This window comes from Rutilus rutilus, assembly GCF_951802725.1.
Source record: "Rutilus rutilus genome assembly, chromosome: 2".
NCBI lineage: Eukaryota > Metazoa > Chordata > Actinopteri > Cypriniformes > Leuciscidae > Rutilus > Rutilus rutilus.
Window position 1 is genome coordinate 45,299,706 of NC_140210.1, and position 22,833 is coordinate 45,322,538.

General features: G+C 37.1%; 1 protein-coding gene across 1 annotated transcript in view; it reads left to right on the top strand.

Moving 5' to 3' along the window:
• Window positions 1-22,833, top strand: part of LOC311286590 (B-cell receptor CD22-like) — a 51,488-nt gene that overhangs the window by 24,378 nt on the left and 4,277 nt on the right. Inside the window, exons 5-6 of the mRNA XM_084402821.1 lie at window positions 11,940-12,185; window positions 14,166-14,513. Of these exons, the coding sequence (XP_084258947.1) occupies window positions 11,940-12,185; window positions 14,166-14,513 (594 nt within the window). The remainder of the gene's footprint in view (window positions 1-11,939; window positions 12,186-14,165; window positions 14,514-22,833) is intronic.

Below are 22,833 nucleotides of genomic sequence, written 5' to 3' on the forward strand. Positions count from 1 at the left end.
GGAGATTCCAAAGCGCTCTTCTTTGGTCAGAACCATGGAGAGAGATCGCGGATAGGTCCGTCCTATGCACCGAAACTTTTTACAATGCAACAAAATATTTAAAGAGCATCAAGCTGTATTATGTATACGCACAGATAATATAACAGTAGGCCATATTAGTCAGTAATTTTTATTAGGTTAAACAGTGATTGGATAACGTTTTTAATTTAGCGTTTTTAATTTAAGGCTCACCCACAATTGGTCTGGCCCATCCAAAACTGGAATCCTGGCGCGTGCCTGGTTCGCGCTTAAGTAAAAAAAAAAAAAAAAAAAAAAAATTCTGGCCAATCAGAGGCCCCTGCACACGTGGGGCCCCTAGGCTGCAGCCTATGCAAGCCTGTGCATTAATCCGCGCCAGATTGTACTCCGTGTTAAACAATAAGTATTATCTCTGTAAACACTGCTAACATCATCGGACCAATCACCGCAGATAGCGTCACGTAAAGGCGGGGTTTTGAAAAGTGATTCACTAAACGAATCATTTGAGAATCGCGGTCAAAACAGGTAAAAATAAATGCATATTATAAGAAAACTAAAGTCTTTTTTGTCATTGCATGCATGCAAAACTGTTGTTGGGGACTTCTAAAACAATATTAGGAACATTTAAAATGCCATAATAGGTGCTCTTTAACAAGCAGAATCACTGAAGAAGAAAAGCACAAATTGTAAGTTACCATTAAGGTGATGGGTGTTTGCTTTAGTTGGGCTCTAAACCATTATACATTTACTCTAATATTTACTGTTGTTTGTCTGCTGTTATTGATTTATAACAGTTAAATGAACAAAGTAAAATGTTATCTTATAGTGTTGGTTATGTTTTGACATAATCGTACTGTGATCTGAAAAGTGAAACATATTAAGATAGTTTGGTTTAACTTGTTAGCAGCAGTTTTGTGATTCTTCAGCCTATGATTATCAGTACTTATAATATAACTTATAATTCAAAATATTTAATAAACATTGCTCTAATCAAAGAGACGTTCAGACATCAATAATCAGCCTGTGAATCTCAACAATGGTGGTGACAATAATAAAGCATGTTGCAGTGGCTGCCACCAATCACAACTCATTAATGGCTCCCATCATGCATTGCGGTATGAATAAATTATGATCTGAATTGTCTATGTAATTTACTTTTCCTCATTGAATATTCTGCTCCTCACCATTGTTGAGATGCATAGACTGAATCTTGACATCTGTGTGTGCCTAAAAGAATTATTTTTTTTGTTTTAAACAAGTTTCAAGAAATCCTTTATATCAAAAATTCTGGCCATTTATTCAGATTCACAGTTATGCTGTAACCAACAACATAAATCGAAGTCAAAAAGAAAGATCTTAATGAGTTCAGTGATCAAGTTCAAATGATGATTGTCATAATATAACCAACAAAGATCACTTTTTTTTCTTTGTTCAACTGGCAGTTTTGACTCAGATACAACCGCAAAACAAAATCTAAAGTTCACATGAAAGGGTCAGAGCCCAACTAAAGCAACTACCCATCACAATAATGGTAACTTACAATTTGCGATTTTCTCCTTCAGCGATTCTACTTGTTAACATCAGGTGTCTTCAATAATGCTCAATCATCACTAAATTAATCACTTAGTTATCTCATTAACGTAAACACTCTTGAGTGTGGACTCATACACTCCCAGGAGTGTTAATTTAACACTGGAGATTTTGCTGTATACAAAGAGCCGTAGTTAACTGACAAGCTGAGCCATATCGCATTAAATATCGTTGGCGATACGTCCGCGATATTGATGTGATTTGGCTCAGCTTGTCAGTTAACTACGGCTCTTTGTAGTAAATGCCGCTCCATCTGAAAGCAGGTGATGGCGATTTACTACTAATCAAGGAACCGGCATTACTGATGAGATGCGCATAACAATATCGCGATTTAAATCGCCCAGCCCTAATTGGCCATTATGATGTTTAGACATTAGACATGATTATTGCAATTTATCATAATAGTTTGCAAATTGTGCTCATTCATACTATTTACAACCTCTACGTTAGGCTTATTTATGTCCTGATAATTATGTGAGATATTAAAAGCTGTTCTCATGATAATCGCAGAAATTATGTCAACAGCGTCGTCTGATATTCCTCAGGACTACGTGATAAATAATTTGACATCAAATTGATGTCAAAATTAGGTCAAGAAATAGGTCAAAAATGAAAGTCAAATTGACGTCAAAGTGTTGATGTCAATTTGATGTCAAGATTTGACCTCTGCTGATGTCATTTTGCCAAACAAAAAGGTGAAATGCATGGCCGTACACTTATTACCAGCTTCACTTAAAACTAACCAGATTTACTTTATTTAATTTCCGGTTTAAATAAATATAATATTTAAATAGTTTAAAATATATTAAACATATTTTGATGACACCATGATGGTGGTTAGCGTTTGCTTTAGTTGTTCTCTTGACCCTTGACTCTTTAATATAAAATTTTCTCTGGCTGCTATAACTGTGTGTTTATAAAGCACAATTGTTGTAGCTAAAAAAGCCATCAGAAACTGAGATCAGGAGATGTTGGCTGTTTATTGATGATATCATCATGTAATTGCCTGAATCCCTGATCATGTTCAGTGTCTAATGCTTTGATTATATAGGACTTGTGGTTTAAAAGCGGTTTTATTCAAACCAGAAGTAATTTGATTCTACAGCATATCTAGCAGTGTTGTTTATCAAATAATGTACTTGGTTTTTAAAAACTATTTAGTGCACAAAACCGTCATCTATGACATTTATTAGACGCACACAGACATCAAGAAACAGCGTATGAATCTCAACAATGGTGACAATCGAACAAAATATCCAGATAATCAGATCAACTCCAGCTGCATAATTTATTAAAGCTGCAATGCATGCTGGGAGATATGGGTGAGTTTTGATTGGTGGTACCCAGCATGCACTGCAGCATGAAGCATTTCATTGATTGTCACCATTGTTGAGAGTCATACACTGATTCTTGATAGCTAAGTAATAATGTTAAGTTTAATGCATTAAATGTTTTTAAAATCCTTTATTAATAAAAAAAAAACATTCTCATGCTGTTAAATTAAATGGCTTCTATTATAATACAACATTAAAATCACAAGTCCTATATAACCAAAGATTAGACGCTGAATAAGATCAGCGATTCAGGCAATTACATGATGATATTGTCATCATCTTCAATAAACCACCAACATCTCCTGATCTCATGGCTTTTTTAGCTGCAACAGTTGTGCTTTATAAACACACAGTTATAGCAGCCAGAGAAAATTTTATATTAAAGTGTTAAGGGCCAAGAGCACAACTAAAGCAAACGCTAACCACCATCATGGTGTCATCAAAATATGTTTAATATATTTTAAACTATTTAAATATTATATTTATTTAAACCGGAAATTAAATAAAGTAAATCTGGTTAGTTTTAAGTGAAGCTGGTAATAAGTGTACGGCCATGCGTTTCACCTTTTTGTTTGGCAAAATGACATCAGCAGAGGTCAAATCTTGACATCAAATTGACATCAACACTTTGACGTCAATTTGACTTTCATTTTTGACCTATTTCTTGACGTAATTTTGACATCAAGGTGCCCGCTGGGAATGCCACATCCCACTAAGCAAAATGATGTCCAAAAGACGTCTTTTCAATGTCTTTGTCACAAAATCGGACGTTGAAAAGACGTCCACTGAGGGTCTAGAATGAAAGTTGTTATGACGTCTTTTTTTGACGTGTTCTGCACGTCCGATATAGACGTTCATCGAACCTTCGTACAAGGTTAAAACTAGTTCAGATGTGGCCATTGTGGACATATTTCAACATCATTTATTGTTTTATTTAGACATAATTTGACTATTGCTGTCAGATGATCTTAGTGAGAATAAACAGAGGTTTAGATGTTGATATTTGTTTCATTTGAAGTGTCACCATTGTGGTGATCAGTGTTTGCTTTAGTTGGGCTCTTGGTCCCCGTTCCTTTTACTTTAACTTTTATTTGACTGCTTTAACTGTGTGTTTGTAAAACACAAATGTTGTGGTAGAGAAAGCCAATAATAAGTAAGATCAGCTGTTTTCAGCTTATGGTTGATGATGAAATTATCACAAAAAAAGCATTGAATGTTGTCAGATGTTTTGGCATTCATAACCACCAACCTTGTGGAACTGCAATATTGGTGCGAAAAGCATTTCTCCATCTGTGTTGTTCTGGGAGCAGGTCGTTTCTTAGTGTTATCAGACATGTCATAAGTTGCATAATAAGTCATAAGTCCATGTCATAAGTTGCAGTGTCGTAGCTGTTGAGTGCAAAGTCAGTAGGCTAGACGAGGCGAGAGGCTTCGGAGCGTGCGTGCAGGTCACGTCACTGGATTTCGCGGTAAATCCGACCCGGCACCTTCACATAAAAATAAGAATACTTGCTTTCCGAGGTAATAGCAAAACCCGCAAAGTGGATCATTTTAATGTGAGATTACAACCCCTTCACACACAGGCAATAAAAAAAGGATTCATTTTAGTAGAAAAGTTAGGTAACACTTTACTTGAAGGGGTGTGCATAAGACTGACATGACACCATCATAATCATGACATGACACATGTTATGAATATGAAGGAGGTTTTATGCATGTTTATGACAAATGTCATTAAGTGTCATTCGCTCAATTATGACATTTTTAATGCAAATATGACATTGTGTGAGATGTCTTTGTTATGACAACTTGACTTTACTAAGACAACACAACCTGTCATAAATATGTCATAAACATGACACAGCAGATTAATTATCAAACTTAAGAAACTACTTAGCTTTATGGGTTAACATTTCATTAAACTGTCATGTGGTTGGTTTTGACATTGGCTGTCATGAAGCCATTATAACATTTTAATGACAAATTCAATTTGTACCACTGTAGTTGAGGTCAAGAAAAACATTCATGACACAGTTATAATGGCTTCATGACAGCCAATGTCAAAACCAACCACCTGACAGTTTAATGAAATGTTAACCCATAAAGCTAAGTGGTTTCTTAAGTTTGATAGTTAATCTGCTGTGTCATGTTTATGACATATTTATGACAATTTATGTTGTCTTGGTAATGTCAAGTTGTCATGACAAAGACACTGACAGGTTATGATGTATTGGTTTATGTCAAGTTGTCATAACAAAGACATCTCAAACAATGTCATATTTGCATAAAAAATGTCATAATTGAGCGAATGACACTTAATGACAGTTGTCATAAACATGCATAAGACCTCCTTCATATTTATGACATCTGCCATGTCATGATTATGAAGGTGTCATGTCAGTCTTATGCACACCCCTTCAAGTAAAGTGTTACCAAAAGTTACATACAGCACCTTTAATTATTACTAATAATAATATAAAAAATATAATAAGTAATAATATAATAAAGGTATAAATGTATAATTGTGTGAAATGTAGGCCTATTATGAAAATTGGCTAGCAATTTCGACAAGCAAATACCAAGAAATAGTTTGCAGCAGTTTGTCTTTCGACTTCACTTGCAAAATCCGCGATGGGACTGAGCTCGAATAGCTTCAGCGTCAGTGACTTTTTATTGTATGAAATCGCTGTCAATCAAAAGGAGATGCAGCCTTTCGACAGACCCTCCAATCATCACGCAGAAGCCTGGAGTCCAGGCCAGCCCACTCCTCATTCACCCCCAGAGACGCTGAGCGTCCGTGGGCGGGACATAATCGCAGCATTTATCCAATGACCGTCTAGTTTTGAAGCATTGAAAAAAACTGTTCAAAGCAGCCCCACTAAAGTCAATGGACGCTGGGCTTCAACAGGGAAATGCACTGTGCCACTACGGGAATGTATGAGAAGGAAATCGAGTCAGCCGACCTGCATGTAACTGATTCTGAACGAACTCGTCTTTGAGATGAACAGATGTGTTAACATTTTAACAATAAAATGTTAACACAATAGTACATATTTGACCATTAATTGTTTTACATTATAGGGGAAGCCGAGCTTCCCTTGTAGTCTTAAAGAAATCACCACTGCTGTAAAATTATAAAGCTCAAAGTTCAATGCCAAGCGAAATATTTTATTTAACAGAAGTCCCCTTTCAAAGCATACAGCAGTTTGGACTACATCCCTCTACACAGTAAATTCCCCAGTGTTAAATCAGCACTGCTCAGAGCAAATATGGTCCCACTCTACAGAGTGTTAAAGTAACACTAAAGCGGTGTTAAAGTTAATGAGATAATTAAGTGATTAATTGAGTGATGATTGACTATTATTGAAGACACCTGATATTAACAAGCAGAATCACTGAAGGAGAAAATCATAAATTGTAAGTTACCATTAAGGTGATGGGTGTTTGCTTTAGTTGGGCTCTTGACCCTTATATGTTTACTTTAAATTTTACTGTTGGTTGTCTGCTGTTATTGATTTATAACAGTCAAATGAACAAAGAAAAGTGTGAACTGATAGTGTTGGTTATGTTTTGACATAATCATGCTGTGATCTGAAAAATGAAACTTATTGAGATAGTTTGATTTAACTTGTTAACAGCAGCTTTGTGATTTTAACAGCATATGATTATCAATACTTTAATAATAATCCAAAATATTTCATAAACATTGTTCTGGTCAAAACACTTTCAAATTAATTTATTTAGAAACACAGACATCAATAATCAGCCTGTGAATCTCAACAATGGTGACAATAATAAAGCATGTTGCAATGGCTGCCACCAATCACAACTCATTAATGGCTCCCATCATGCATTGCGGTATGAATAAATTATGATCTGAATTGTCTATGTAATTTACTTTTCCTAATTGAATATTCTGCTCGTCACCATTGTTGAGATGCATAGACTGAATCTTGATGTCTGTGTGTGCCTAAAGGAAAGGTTTTTTTTGTTTTAAACAACTTTTAAGAAATCCTTTATATTATATAAAAAATTCTGGATATTTATGCAGATTCACAGTTATTTTGTAACCAACAACATAAATCGAAGTCAGAAATAAGGATCATAATGAGTTCAGTGATCAAGTTCAAATGATGAATGTCATAATATAACCAACACCATCAGATCACTTTTTTTTCTTTGTTCATCTGTCAGTTATAACTCAGATACAAGAGCCTAACTAACTCTAAAGTAAATATATAAGGGTCAAAAGCCCAACTAAAGCAAACACCCATCACCATAATGGTAACTTACAATTTATGATTTTCTCCTTCAGTGATTCTGCTTGTTAACTGCAGGTGTCTTCAATAATGCTCAATCATCACTAAATTAATCACTTAATTATCTCATTAACTTTAACACCGCTTTAGTGTTACTTTAACACTCTGTAGAGTGGGACCATATTTGCTCTGAGCAGTGTTGATTTAACACTGTGGAATTTACTGTGTACTTCCTTCATTAATGACGTTACTAGAACAGTTTTTTGACTAACCTCCGCCCACAGGAATACACAAAAAAGGGGGCGTGGTCTTGTTGCGCTCCCACGGAGAAGAGGAAGAGTTGCGTTTGTAGAGTGTGTTTGTCGCCATGTCGTTGAGACGCTGTTATTTTCATATAATAACACTGATCGCATGCATCTCCACGTTATGGTAAGAGGCGTGACCATAGACTGTAAAAAAGATGGACAAAGCGTCTGTGACGTCACCCATAGACTTTCTGAAGAACGGTTTTGAAGCCGTTTACGGGGGGTATGGGCGGCGCCATCTTGGAAAATCTTGGGAAATCCTAACCCCGCCCACCTTCTGACACAGCGCGCGTCACTCAGCTCGCTGTGCTACTCCGGTCATCTTTGAGTATATTTTAGGCAACGAAATATGTTATAAAACACCATACTAACTCTTTTCGTTTTCATTTAAAGAAATCTTAAACATTATAGCCACACAAATGTGGTTCAGGCAACGCGTATTGATTATATTCACTGCACATAACGTTTGCCTATTTATAAAAAAACAAAATATAAAACACAAACCTGCCTCTTTTCGTTTTAAATATAATATAAAAATATTAAACATTTTAATATGGTCCAGGCAATATGTGCATTTGTACTAAACAACAGATTTTGCAGTAAACAACATTATAGATCATCTTCGTTGTATTAAAATTTAAAATGACAAAACTCAACCCAGTCTCTTTTTGTTAAATTTCAGTTTTATCAATATTAGCCATTATAAAAGTATAAGTAAAAGGTATATGAAGCTATACAAATAAAGCAAACAATTCAGTCAAACATACAAAGTCAGCACTCTAGTCTAACCATACAACGGTAAAGTTAAATAGCTTATAAAGTTATGAAACTTCCCCACAGTCAAAACAATTGCCCAGGGAACAAGTTATAGATTCACAAAACCAAAAATCGCCCGTTAGATACACTGTTAGACCTTACCGTTTTTTTTACAGTAAAATACTGGCAGTTAGTTAACTAATTAGTTAACTAATTACACTTGCAGAAACCGACTGCCTTAAATTGACCAACTGTCATTTAAATGTATTAACTAGAATTTATAAATCATTAACAACGTGAGCAAAGTATTTCTGTGAACTTCTTTAATTTGAAACCACAAAGAAACTTTGGTAAATAAAGAGATTTCCACTGGACCAGCAATTACACAGTCACTGTCTGTTAAATAAAGCAACATACAGCAAATCATCAATGTGTGTAGATCTTCTCCTGGACTGAAGCACAGGCTCTACTCTTCTGCACAATGGTGACCCAAAAAACAAGATTTTACAGTAAACTACTGGCAACAGTGTTGCCAGTATAAACCTGTTTTATAACTTACAGTTTATTACTGTTAAAATACAGTTTGTGGGTGTGTCTTTTTATCTTACACTGTTAACCCTTTCAACCCCACAGGAAAATCCACACTACAAAGAGTAAAAGTAACATTGAGACAGTGTTTTAGTGAGATAATTAAGGGAATATGTAAGTGATTGTTGAGCATTAGTGATGAACACCTGCTGTTAATAAGCAGAATCACTGAAGAAAAGAGAAACACAAGAACAGAAAATAGAGAAACACAAGAACTACAACTGACTTCCAGCCATTACACATTATTACACTTATTATTAACCAGTATGACTTTATTTCTGTCATACATCTACAGAAGTTGTTATTGAGATGTTTTATTGAAAATGTTTGGTTTGAAGTTACCGTTATAGAGATCAGTGCTTGCTTTAGTTGGGATGCTGATGCTAAAACATTAGTGTTTCTTTTGCTGCTTGAGCTGTTTTTGTGCACGTCACACTTGTGCACACACAGAGTTAGTGAATGATTGCGGTTATGTTGATTATGATGACAAAATCATCATATAGCCTGTTCATTCACTAAGGAGTTTAAGCCTCAATCAAAAGTGTTACATTACCACCACTGTGAAACCCCAGCAATACATTACAATGACTCTTTTTTTTAACAGATCATGTATAAACAAACAAAACAGAGCTACACTTTCTTTCAGAAACACAGAGATATCACAAATTAGCACATGAATCTCAACAATGGTGGCAATATGATTATTTTTTTTTTCATGCAGCAGTGCATGCCTGGAGTTTTATACTATCCTGGAGCCCAGCATGCATTGCGTCATGAAACTTTTGATTGTCACCATTGTTGAGATTCATGTGCTGATTGTTGATGTGTGTGTGTGTGTGTCTGAGTAAAGCAGGAGTTAAAAATGTTTTACAGCACTATATGATTACGATATTCTTCATTGATTACAGAAATATTGATTTCATGTTGTAGATTCACAGATATATGCTAAATATGAAATACCCAACAATTCAAAGAATATATACAGGAAAGATCAAAGAATCAGACATGTCCACAATAATTGTGACATCATCACAAATGCCTAAAACACCTGATGATCTTCCTCTTGGCTCTTTCTTGCCATAACAAATGTGTTTTATAAACTCACTGTTACAGCAGTCAGAGAGAGATGAATGGTAAAAAGACAAGGGACAAGAGACCAACTAAAGCAAATACTGATCTCCATCATGGTGACAACAAACTTTATTATTAAATAAATCTCTGTTAATTCTCAACAAAAACTTTTGTACATGTATAAAAAAAATAATCGTAAACTGGTTTCACACTCAGTGTTGCTGGAAGTCAGTTGTAGTTCTTGTGTTTCTCTTTTTTCTGTTCTTGTTTCTCTGTCCTTCAGTGATTCTGCTTATCAGGTGTTCATCAGTTTCTCAATTCACTCACTTCTTTTCATTCAAGTGGACTATATTAGTGAACTAATGTAGGGAATAGTGAATGAGGGTATAGGGTGTGATTGGGAAAACAGCCTCTGAGTGTCGATTTTGAGCACTGTTCATTCACAGTATATTCCTGTAGGCTATTTTTATTTTCTACGGTATATTACTGTTTTAATGGAAAATGGTATGATATTGTCAGAATCTGGCCTTTTTTTACAGCAAGGGTTAACAGTGTATAACGTTACACAAGACGAATTATACCTCATGTTTAACCACTACAGAGACTAGCCGAGGAAAAGCTGTTGCAGGCGGGGTACATGCGCCGAGCGCCCGGTCATCATCGCTGGATCTCACAACTGGATAAAATTTTCATAAATCTTTAAATAAACCACAGATTTGAGCTTTAAACAACTACATTCTCGCCTGAAAAACTCTTAAAACTACATTTCATGATACAGAAACAGTAGTATTATATTTCAAATGTGTTAAAAAATGGCGCTTCTTATGTTGTCATTCTCCAGTTGGCGCAGCCTAAGCTGTCAATCAAACTGTCAATCAAAGTTAACCACACCCTTATTTGTCATACATTTTATATCTAAATACTATCTAAACTAACGAGTTAGAAAAAAATTCACTACCCTCGCCATTGTCAGGCACTCGGAACCTATCGAAAAATACAATAAAAGTCCATGGGACCAACCTGTAAAAACATGAATTTATGCTGTGAAAACGGACATTTTAACATGGGGGCTATGGACATTTGCTCCCTTTTGGGACCTTCCCCTAGCGGATTTTCGATGTATTGCAGTTTTTCGCACTTCCGGGTAGGTTTCATTTTTCAGATGAGAATGTTGCCCCTTGGGCGTGACCTTTCCAGGCAACGTGCGCTAAGCTGCTGTCGAATCACAACACAGGAACCGCTGGCACGATCAGAACTCGTTACGTATTTCTGAAGGAGGGACTTCATAGAACAAGGAAGTCATCAGCCCGTTCTTAGGACAGTGAAAACAGCGTTCTACAGATAAGTAAATTGTGTGAAAAATACTGTGTTTTCTTACACGCGAAACATGAACACATGTTATATTGCACACTGTAAACACAATCAAAGCTTCAAAACCACAGGAAAAACGGGACCTTTAAATATGGAGTCATCTCAGCCTTAATAAGCCTGTTAACAAGCAGAATCACTGAAGGAAAGAAGAGATTGTTCAAGAGAGTGTTCTACGCTGCATGTGGGCCAGATCATCTTTCCATGTGTGCCAGATGTGTGCCGGATCTGGGACGTCAAAATGTTGCTATATGGGTAGATTTCAGATACAGTGATTGTGTCATTGAAACTGCTTTGAATCGATATGTATTGTGGAAAATGCTATACAAATAAAAGTAAATTGAACTGCTAGTAGGCTTAATAAACAAACGCAAACAGGACTTTGTTCAAATAAAATTTTCGTAATTGATCCGCTCTACTCCTGAGCGCAAGTCCACCGTCAGTGTTGTGTAATCTGTTCCTGTGTAGTTATTCATTAATGATGGAACAGTATTAACACATTCTTTCCCTTTGTGCTGAAAATAAAAGAAAGAAACACGTTCATGAAGCTTTAAAACAAAACCATAAATAATGAAAAATATTTTTGTGTGAACTCTCACTTTAAGCTGACAGTGAATCTTCTGTTGTTGTTGTTGATGTTGTTGTGTCAGACCTGCAGGTGGAGACACAGCAGAGAGTGAAAGAGGGAGATTCAGTCACTCTGACATGTAAAAGCAGCTGCTCTCTGCCTGAACAAACAACATTCATCTGGTACAGAAAAAAAGAGATATTCACTGAAGGAACAGTGAATCAGCTTCATCTGCAGTCAGTCACCAGTCATGATGCAGGAAACTACAGATGTGCCGTTACAGGACATGAACATCTGATCTCTCCTCCTGTTCATCTCACTGTTGGATGTGAGTGCAAACTGATTCATTAATATTAGTGAAATATTTCACACACTTGGAATTTCTGAATTTCATTTGGGAGAATATATAAAGCTACTGTACACAGCAAAATCCCCAGTGTTAAATTAACACTCCTCAGTGTTTATATGTGTCCACACTACAGGGTGTTAAAAATTAACACTGAAGCAGTGTTGAAGTTAATGAGATAATTAAGTTAACACTGAAGCAGTGTTGAAGTTAATGCGATAATTAAGTGATTAATTAAGTGATGATTGGCCATTAGTGGTGACACCTGATGATAACAAGCAGACTCACTGAAGGAAAGAGAAACAAGAACAGAAAAGAGAAACACAAGAACTACTGACTTCGAGCCATTATTGCACTTATTATTTTACCAGTTTGACTTTATTTCTGTCATACATCTACACACAGTCTTATTCAGATTTAACAGAAGTTTAGATGGTAATGTTTTATGGAATGTTTCATTTCATGTCACCATTATGGTGACCAGTGTTTGCTTTAGTTGGGCTCTTGACACTTTATTATTTAACAGTAAGATTTCTCTGGCTGCTCCAACTCTGTGTTTATAGAGTATATGTGTTGTGGCAAGAGAAACTATGACTTGGGCTGTGTTTCCTGAAAACATTGCAAGCCTAATTTGATTGTATAGACCATTTGTTGCAGTTGGTCTGCAATCAAGTTAAGTTTAAGATGCTTTTGGAAATTCAGCCCTGGTTATGTTTCAATGAAATTACTAGTGACCTGATTCAATGATGTCACCCAGCATTATAAACTGATTATCTAATTGTTTTATTAATTTTTCACTACAGTAGTTACTTCCAGCAATGTTTTAAAGATCTGAAGGATTTAAAGTCACACACAGACATCAAGAATCTACATATGAATCTCAACAATGGTTACAATCAAACAAATGCTTAATGTTGCAGTGCATGATGGGAGCCACCAATCAGAACGCATCAATGGCTGACATCATGCATTGCAGCATGAAAAAATTATGCAGCTGAATTGTCCTGTAATTTTCATTGTTTTTTTCTGTTTGCTTTTATTTTGCTATTGTTTTGTTCTGACTTTAGTAGCTTGTTTTGTGATGTTCAGAGTTGATCTGTTTGTCACTAGTTTGTTTATTGTCACCATTGTTGAGATTCATATGCTGATTCTTGATGTCTGTGTGTTTAAACACAATAACTTCTTTGCTCAAAGTATTTTCAAAATGTTTGATATTGCTGTTGGATCTCAAACTATAGAATCTCACAGCTATAATCACCAATACTAAAACGAGACATCAAGCATATAGTCAAAAATTTAGAGTCTGAATGACATCAGTGAATCAGGTCACTACATGATGATAATGTCATTATCATCAAAACATATTGTGAGCAGGTCATGTTTTCTCTTGCAGTAACAAATGTGCCTTATAAACACAGAGTTGTAGCAACCAAAGAAAAACATATATTAAAAAATGAAAAGGGTCAAGAGCCCAACTAAAGCAAACACTGATCACCATAATGGTAACTTGAAAAGAAAAATTCCATAAAACATTACCGTCTAAACTTCTGTTGACTCTCAAGAACTTTTGTCGATGTATGACAGAAATAAAGTCAAACTGGTAATAAGTGCAACAATGTGTAATGACTCGAAGTCAGTAGTTCTTGTGTTTCTCTTTTTTCTGTTATTGTTTTTTCTCTTTCTGTCAGTGAGTCTGCTTGTTATCATCAGGTGTCACCACTAATGGCCAATCATCACTTAATTAATCACTTAATTATCTCATTAACTTCAACACTGCTTCAGTGTTAACTTAATTATCTCATTAACTTCAACACTGCTTCGGTGTTAATTTTTAACACCCTGTAGTGTGGACACATATAAACACTGAGGAGTGTTAATTTAACACTGGGGATTTTGCTGTGTAGTTTAAAAATGAAATCTTTGGTGTGCTCTTTAATTATTTCCCTCATTTTTGTGTTTCAGCGGCTGATGGTCAGCAGGATTGGGGAGTGAATTACAGCCCTTCATATGTTTGTGCATTAAAGGGATCAACAGTCAAAATATCCTGTACTGTAAAATATCCTGATAATCATGAGATCAGAACAGTTTTCTGGACCAAACCTACTGTAGGTGTTGTAGAATTACCTGATCTGTGTTCAGATCCAGAAAAAAAAGGAAGAGTTCAGTGTGACAGTGAAGATAAAGACACTTCCAGCATCACTTTGATGAATGTAACAGAAGCTGATAAACACATCTACTACTGCAGATTTACTACAGATAAAGTGGAGGGAAAATGGACGGGGGTTCCTGGAGCTCAGCTTGACGTCACAGGTAAAACTACTGAACTCTCAGAAATAGACCACAGAAACATACAAACACACACATACAGTATAAAGCTATTTAACTACGACCTGGTTCATTTTTTATCATATTAAATTAACTTTGCATTAGGACTCTTTAACTCGAGTCCTGGAGGACCAGTAGTTCCAACTACCAGAGCAGCAACATAATCCACCATCCGCCATTTTTGTCCGACAAAGCAGTCAGGAGAGTTAGCAGATTAACGTCGGTGGATTTAAACATTAAAAACGTTGTGTACTGATGTTTTTCTGCGGTTGAAACAACATTCCTTCTGATCATTCATATTTATTTTATGCTATAAATTAACTAGAAGGAAGAGATGATCATTTCACTCGCAGCTTTAACTGAGGCTCTACAGCGATCTGTCACGACACATAAAAGCCATAAAACGGTATTTGTTTAAATTTCTTACAAAAAATGACCAAATTTGGAAGTTGAGACCTGCTCAACTTTCCTGCTCTGTCCTGTCTGTCGGCGTGGTGTCAGTTTCCTCTTTGCTCCGCGATTTATTTTTCACAGGCGTGAGGCTTGTCGGACATAGCAACGGTAACTGAAGGGGGCGGGTCTTTGCGAACAGTCAATTCTGTCACATGCAGAAGTGCAGAAGTATTTTTTCTATTACGTTTTCTGCAGACATATAAAGGATGTATTACAACAGATGTAAAATAAAACAAGGTGTCTGAAAAAGAAAAAAAAGATGGAAAAATCAGCAGAACAGTTCAACACAGTAATATAGAATGTCTAGTTTTTTCAAGGTGGATGCATTGCAATACCTCTCTTATCCAGTCATCATGTGATGGAGGAGAAGCATGCTTCCATTTAAAGATGATGGCACGCCTGGCCAGCAAAAGTAGTAAAGGCAATGACGCAGTGCGCTGTAGCTGGTATACATGTGATTGGGGAAAGTCCGAACAGGACAGTCAAGGAATTGGGGACAATGGTGGCATTGAGGGCCTGAGAGTTCTGAAAATGTCGGACCAGTAGTCTCATAGCACCAGGCATGACCAGAACATGTGAAGATGATCGGCTGGAGATTGTCTGCATCTGTAACAGGCATCACTTCTGTTAGGAAACAATTTAGCCAGTCTGGCATTAGTGAAATGGGCTCTGTGAAGCACTTTACATTGTATTAGGGTATGTCTAGCACAAATAGACGAAGAGTGAACTAAACTGAGAATGTTTTTCCACTGGTCCTCGGAAATGTCAATGCCCAAATCCTGCTTAAAGGGAGTCAATCGGAGAAGGGGTTAAGGAGATATTCTACCATAAATGGTTAAAATCAGTCGTCTTTGACCAGGGTCAAAGGTGAGAATTTTAATCAATTTCTGATTCGGACGGACGATTGGGAAATTAGGGAAATAATTATTTAATAAAGTGCCTCACTTGAAAAAAACGAAAAAGATGACTATTAGGAAGGTTAAATTTAGCTGATAAAGAAGAGAAAGAGGAGAAGACTTGGTTTTCATACAGGTCGTTTAGAGTAGAGAGACCCTTAGCTGCCCACCCAGTCAACACGTTGATCTCACAGTGATCTCTCCATATGACCACAATGTGAGTTCACAGTGAGCTAAAAGTGTAACCTCACAGCGCACTCGCTGTGTGCTCATTTTATGGCCACAATATGAGGTCACCCCAGCTATAAATGTTATTGGATTTGAACATTTTAGTTGAAAATGAAAATTAGGTTGACGTCTAAACATTTGATGTCAGGCTCCAACTTCATTAAACAACTCCACAAACAGCATTACCAGCTTCACTTATTACTAACCAGACTGACTTTATTTCTGTCAGACGCCTACAAAAGTTTTTATTGAGAATTAACAGGTGTTTAACTCTAATGTGTTTCATTTGAAGTCACCATAACAGTGAATAGTGTTTCCATTAATTGGGCTCTTAACTCGTATTATATCTTTTTTGGCCGCTGTGACAGTGTGTTTGTCAAACACATTTGCAGCAGCAAAGAAAGTTAAAGTGAAACGAGAGGTGATGATGGTTACCTGTTTATGGTTTTATAATCATCATGAAGTAACCTGTTTCACTGAGGTAATTTGAATCTAACAATTGTGTTGTACCAATAATATATTCTCATTACAAACCCTGTGTTACTGCAGTTGAGTTCCAGCAATATTATAACAATCAATTAGAAGATTTTAACAAACATGAGCACGAAAAATTACTGTCCGATAACAAACACAGACATCAATAATCAACGTATGAATCTCAACAATGGTGACAATCTAAAGTACCTTGCTGCAATGCATGCTGGGTACCATCATTGTACAAAACTCCCAGCATGCATTGCAACATGAATAAATTATGCAGCTGAATTGTCCTATTATTTTAATTCTAAATATGTGCTTTTATTTTTTGCTGTTGTTTTTTTTTGTGACATTTAGTAGCTTTTCAGTGATGTTATGAATTAATCTGTTTATCTAAAAAATATATATTGTCACCCTTGTTGAGATTCATGTGCTGATTTTTGATATCTCTGTGTGTCACGGTGGATTCATTTTTCATGTTCATGTTTGTTTAAATCTTCTAACTGATTGTTATAATATTGTTGGACCTCACGCTGCAGTAACACAGGGTTTGTGATGAGAATATATTATTGGTACAACACAGTTGTTAGATTCAAATTACCTCAGTGAAGCAGTCTATTTCATGATGATTATAAAACCATCAACAGGTAACCATCATCACCTGATCTCGTTTCACTTTAGCTTTCTTTGCTGCTGCAAATGTGTTTGACAAACACACTGTCACAGCAGCCAAAAAAAACAAAAGATATAATAAGAGTTAAGAGCCCAACTAATGGAAACACTAATCACTGTTATGGTGACTTCAAATGAAACACATTAGAGTTAAACACCTGTTAATTCTCAATAAAAACTTTTGTAGACATCTGACAGAAATAAAGTCAGTCTGGTTAGTAATAAGTGAAGCTGGTAATGCTGTTTGTGGAGTTGTTTAGTGAAGTTGGAGCCTGACATCAAATGTTTAGACGTCAACCTAATTTTCATTTTCAACTAAAATGTTCAAATCCAATAACATTTATAGCTGGGGTGACCTCATATTGTGGCCATAAAATGAGCACACAGCGAGTGCGCTGTGAGGTTACACTTTTAGCTCACTGTGAACTCACATTGTGGTCATATGGAGAGATCACTGTGAGATCAATGTGTTGACTGGGTTACTTACCAGATATAACAATGATCTACTAAACATTTCATCTACAGACGACTTGTGGTGGTCTTAAACGTATGATCACAAGTTTGGATGCCAAATGGCCTGGCTCCAGTGCTTGACTCACGAATTTTCCGTGAGTCTTTGTTGTTTCAGCGCTTTGAGGAAAGCAAGTTAAATTTGGTACAGTACAAAACACTTAATTTGAACTGAGATAGAAAAACCTACACAATAACCCCCTGACCTCAGACAGGGCCACAGCACCGCTTCAATGTGGCCCTCAGTTAAACCAGAGTGAAGATAGAGATGACCTTTGGCCTCCTAAAGGTACATTTCAACTGTGTTCGGCGCTTCAGAGTCACCAGAGCGGGCATCACAGATAGTGGCTGCATGTGCCATTCTGCACAATATAGCCACCAGTAGAAAGGAGCGAGAAACACCACAAAACCGGCTTCTCCCCGATGAAACTGACCCGATCACACTTGACCACTCAGCTGGTGCAGATGTAGATGCAATCACCATACAATATTACACTTAATAAAAGCACATTGAAACTGCAGATAGGTCTCAAACTGTTTTATTGGTTTTGTGGGATGGGAGGGAGAAAGAGAGCAAGACAAATTTGCATTAATAAATATTAATACTAAAGTGTTACTTGGTTAAATAAGTTCACATACTGAGATCAGTTTTATCCAGCTGTTTGATCTCCTTTTTTTTTTTTTTTTGGAGCCTCCTCAGCTCACAGTCCATCTCATTTAGTGAACAGTCTAGTTCAAGTCTCTTTTAGTGTGCAGTCTAGTTCAAGTCTCCTTTAGTGTGCAGTCTAGTTCAAGTCTCTTTTAGTGTGCAGTCTAGTTCAACACTCCTTTAGTGTGCAGTCTAGTTCAAGTCTCCTTTAGTGTGCAGTCTAGTTCAAGTCTCCTTTAGTGTGCAGTCTAGTTCAAGACTCCTTTAGTGTGCAGTCTAGTTCAAGTCTGCTTTAGTGTGCAGTCTAGTTCAAGTCTCCTTTAGTGAGCAGTCTAGTTCAAGACTCCTTTAGTGTGCAGTCTAGTTCAAGTCTCCTTTAGTGTGCAGTCTAGTTCAAGACTCCTTTAGTGAGCAGTCTAGTTCAAGACTCCTTTAGTGTGCAGTCTAGTTCAAGTCTCCTTTAGTGTGCAGTCTAGTTCAAGACTCCTTTAGTGTGCAGTCTAGTTCAAGTCTCCTTTAGTGTGCAGTCTAGTTCAAGACTCCTTTAGTGTGCAGTCTAGTTCAAGTCTCCTTTAGTGAGCAGTCTAGTTCAAGACTCCTTTAGTGTGCAGTCTAGTTCAAGTCTCCTTTAGTGTGCAGTCTAGTTCAAGACTCCTTTAGTGTGCAGTCTAGTTCAAGTCTCCTTTAGTGTGCAGTCTAGTTCAAGACTCCTTTAGTGTGCAGTCTAGTTCAAGTCTCCTATAGTGTGCAGTCTAGTTCAAGTCTCCTTTAGTGTGCAGTCTAGTTCAAGACTCCTTTAGTGTGCAGTCTAGTTCAAGTCTCCTTTAGTGTGCAGTCTAGTTCAAGACTCCTTTAGTGTGCAGTCTAGTTCAAGTCTCCTATAGTGTGCAGTCTAGTTCAAGTCTCCTTTAGTGTGCAGTCTAGTTCAAGACTCCTTTAGTGTGCAGTCTAGTTCAAGTCTCCTTTAGTGTGCAGTCTAGTTCAAGACTCCTTTAGTGTGCAGTCTAGTTCAAGTCTCCTTTAGTGTGCAGTCTAGTTCAAGTCTCCTTTAGTGTGCAGTCTAGTTCAAGTCTCCTATAGTGTGCAGTCTAGTTCAAGACTCCTTTAGTGTGCAGTCTAGTTCAAGACTCCTTTAGTGTGCAGTCTAGTTCAAGACTCCTTTAGTACAGGGCCCTGACTGAGTCTGTTTCCACCTGAAACATAATTCCACCACAAACATGATCATTACAAGTTTTCTGGAGGCTCATCAAATCACAAAAAGTTCCTTGACTTCCTACAAACACAGGACTGACTGTAATTTTTGTCAAGGGTTTTAAATCCTTACCTTGGTCACATTTCTTCTGAAGGCCATTGAGGTAGAGGCCTCAGTTTCTGGGGCAGGTTGTGAAAAATCCTACAATAAAAGAGATGTGTAAGGGCCAGTCCCTTTTTTATGCCACACATTCAAATGTTTGCCATAATTAAAAGCCCAGTGCATTCACATCAGCAGCTGTCTGAGAACACACAGACAGAGTGTCTTCATTTCCTCCACCCTAATAAATAAAAATAGGCCAATGTAAAGCATAAAGCAGGTTATGTTTGGTGTTCTGTCTGCTGCATACTGACCTCTGTGTGGGAGACTGTGTGTATGTGTGCTGGCTTCAACAGGGACACTGTATTTCCCTCTACTGCAGAACATACAGTCAGCCATATTTAAAACTTAAACAAAGTAGTAATGTATTGCACACGTGCAGTGTTACTTGCTTAAAGGAGCCAGCACCAGGGTCAGATTGTACAGCACCTGTAATCCCATCCATAATCAGCCGTCCCTTATTGACTCAGAGCCAACTCCTCCGCCAGTGTATTCTGGTTTTCTGAATTTAACTCTTTATTTCTGTTTGCTGCAAACAAGTGTTTGTGATAAAATGTTCACAAAAATAATAAAAGGTTGTGGTAAATACTCACCATTTTGAATTATATTTTTATATTTTGTCTTTATCTGCTGCCAAGAACATTTGGAGTTGGGGTTGCATCTAAAAATCAATGAATATGAATCTTTCTTAGTACATGCACATTTTTATATATTGTAAAAATAGGCTATAGGCTATATTACACGTATAGGCTACACATACATATATACATAATTTTACATAAATATAGAACGTATTTGTTTAACTTACACATTAACAATCAGCAATCTTTCTCCAACAGTCTTATCTTGCTTTGGCAGCAGAGACCGTATTGTTTCGAGCTTGAAATACATATTTAAATTCATCGTAATTCTGAATGATTATCTCTTGCTCCTCCGCGGAAAAATATATCGCTCTCGCTCTACCCGCGATTGGTTGTTCAGTGTCGACGTCACTCTTTTATGTGCACGCGCGCGTGGAGTAATCATAGCTTGAGGATCAAAGCCTGAGTTGACAGAGAAAGTTGATGAGCTGCGTCATGGTACCAATAAAGCCTAATTGCATCGGTTTGGTTTTGTCAACTCAAAACTAATCCTGTAACCCCGAGTTTGTACAGCTACCTTCATGGTACAGGCCCCTGATCATGTTCAGTGTCTAATGCTTTGATTATATAGGACTTGTGGTTTAAAAGCAGTTTTATTCATGATAGAATTAATTTGATTCTACAGCATATCTAGCAGTGTTTATCAAATAATGTACTTGGTTTTTATTAACTATTTAGTGCACAAAAACGTTTCATTTATGGCATTACTTAGACGCACACAGACATCAAGAAACAGCGTATGAATCTCAACAATGGTGACAATCAAACAAAATATCCAGATAATCAGATCAACTCCAGGTGCATAATTTATTAAAGCCGCAATGCATGCTGGGAGATATGGGTGAGTTTTGATTGGTGCTACCCAGCATGCACTGCAGCAGGAATCATTTCATTGATTGTCACCATTGTTGAGAGTCATACACTGATTCTTGATAGCTAAGTAATAATGTTAAGTTTAATGCATTAAATGTTTTTAAAATCCTGTATAAGTTTAAAAAAATGTTATTCTCATGCTGTTAAATTAAATGGCTTCTATTATAATACAACATTAAAATCACAAGTCCTATATAATCAAACATTAGACACTGAATAAGATCAGAGATTCAGGCAATTACATGATGATATTGTCATCATCTTCAATAAACCGCCAACATCTCCTGATCTCATGGCTTTTTTAGCTGCAACAGTTGTGCTTTATAAACACACAATTGCAGCAACTAGAGAAAATTTTATATTAAAGAGTCAAGGGCCAAGAGCACAACTAAAGCAAACGCTAACCACCATCATGGTGTCATCAAAATATGTTTAATATATTTTAAACTATTTAAATATTATATTTATTTAAACCGGAAATTATATAAAGTAAATCTGGTTAGTTTTAAGTGAAGCTGGTAATAAGTGTACGGCCATGCATTTCACCTTTTTGTTTGGCAAAATGACATCAGCAGAGGTCAAATCTTGACATCAAATTGACATCAACACTTTGACGTCAATTTGACTTTCATTTTTGACCTATTTCTTGACCTAATTTTGACATCAAGGTGCCCGCTGGGATCTAAGGCTGCATCGAAAGGTAACTTCGCGTCTGATGCCATGTTGGATCTATAGATATAAACAAACTGCTTCAGTGTGTCGCATAGACGTCGTCATCGTCTTAATGCTCCCTCCCCGTTCTGTGATTGGTTCCCTTTTTGAGGGGAAAATCTGGTCCATGGTGTCCAGGCTGCCTAGCAGCGTGAATAAAATCGCGCAAGGCAACATGGGGAAACCCAGGCTAACGAATAGATGCAATGTAGACCTTGACTTCAGTGACCGATGCAAATCTTCTCTTATGACCATCCTTCGTTATGATAGTAAGTCTGGCCGGAAACAACAGCGCTGGTTTTAGGCCAAGATTGTACAGTTCAGATAGCACCTCTCTGTACTTGGAGCGTTGTTCCAGCACCTCCGGCTCATAGTATTCGTAAATAGTGCTAGGTGTGCTGCAGGAGTGAAGCTTTCCCCTCCTCGCTCTGGCCTCACGGATGATCTTTTCCTTCTGTTGGAATTTATGTAGCCGAATGATAACAGGCCTAGGCCTCTGCCCCGGCCTCGGTTTATCAGACAGCGACCGGTGGGCTCTATCACATTCCGGCGGAGATTCCAGTACTCCGTCCCCAAATACTTCCGCAAGTAGTTCTGAGAAGAAGATAGATGGTTGGCGCCTTTCAATGGATTCAGGTAGTCCAATAATTCTTATGTTATTGCGCCGGCTACGGGACTTGAGATCCACGACTTTGGCTAGCAATTTAGTTGGGATAGCACAAGTCGTATCAGGGCTTGCACGCGCTCATCCTGTGCATTTACGCAATCTTCGAAGCGTGGTCCGTCACGGCAGTTTAAATTTGGTCTAGCTTTACCTCGAGTGTTGAAACGGCGGTTTTAAAGT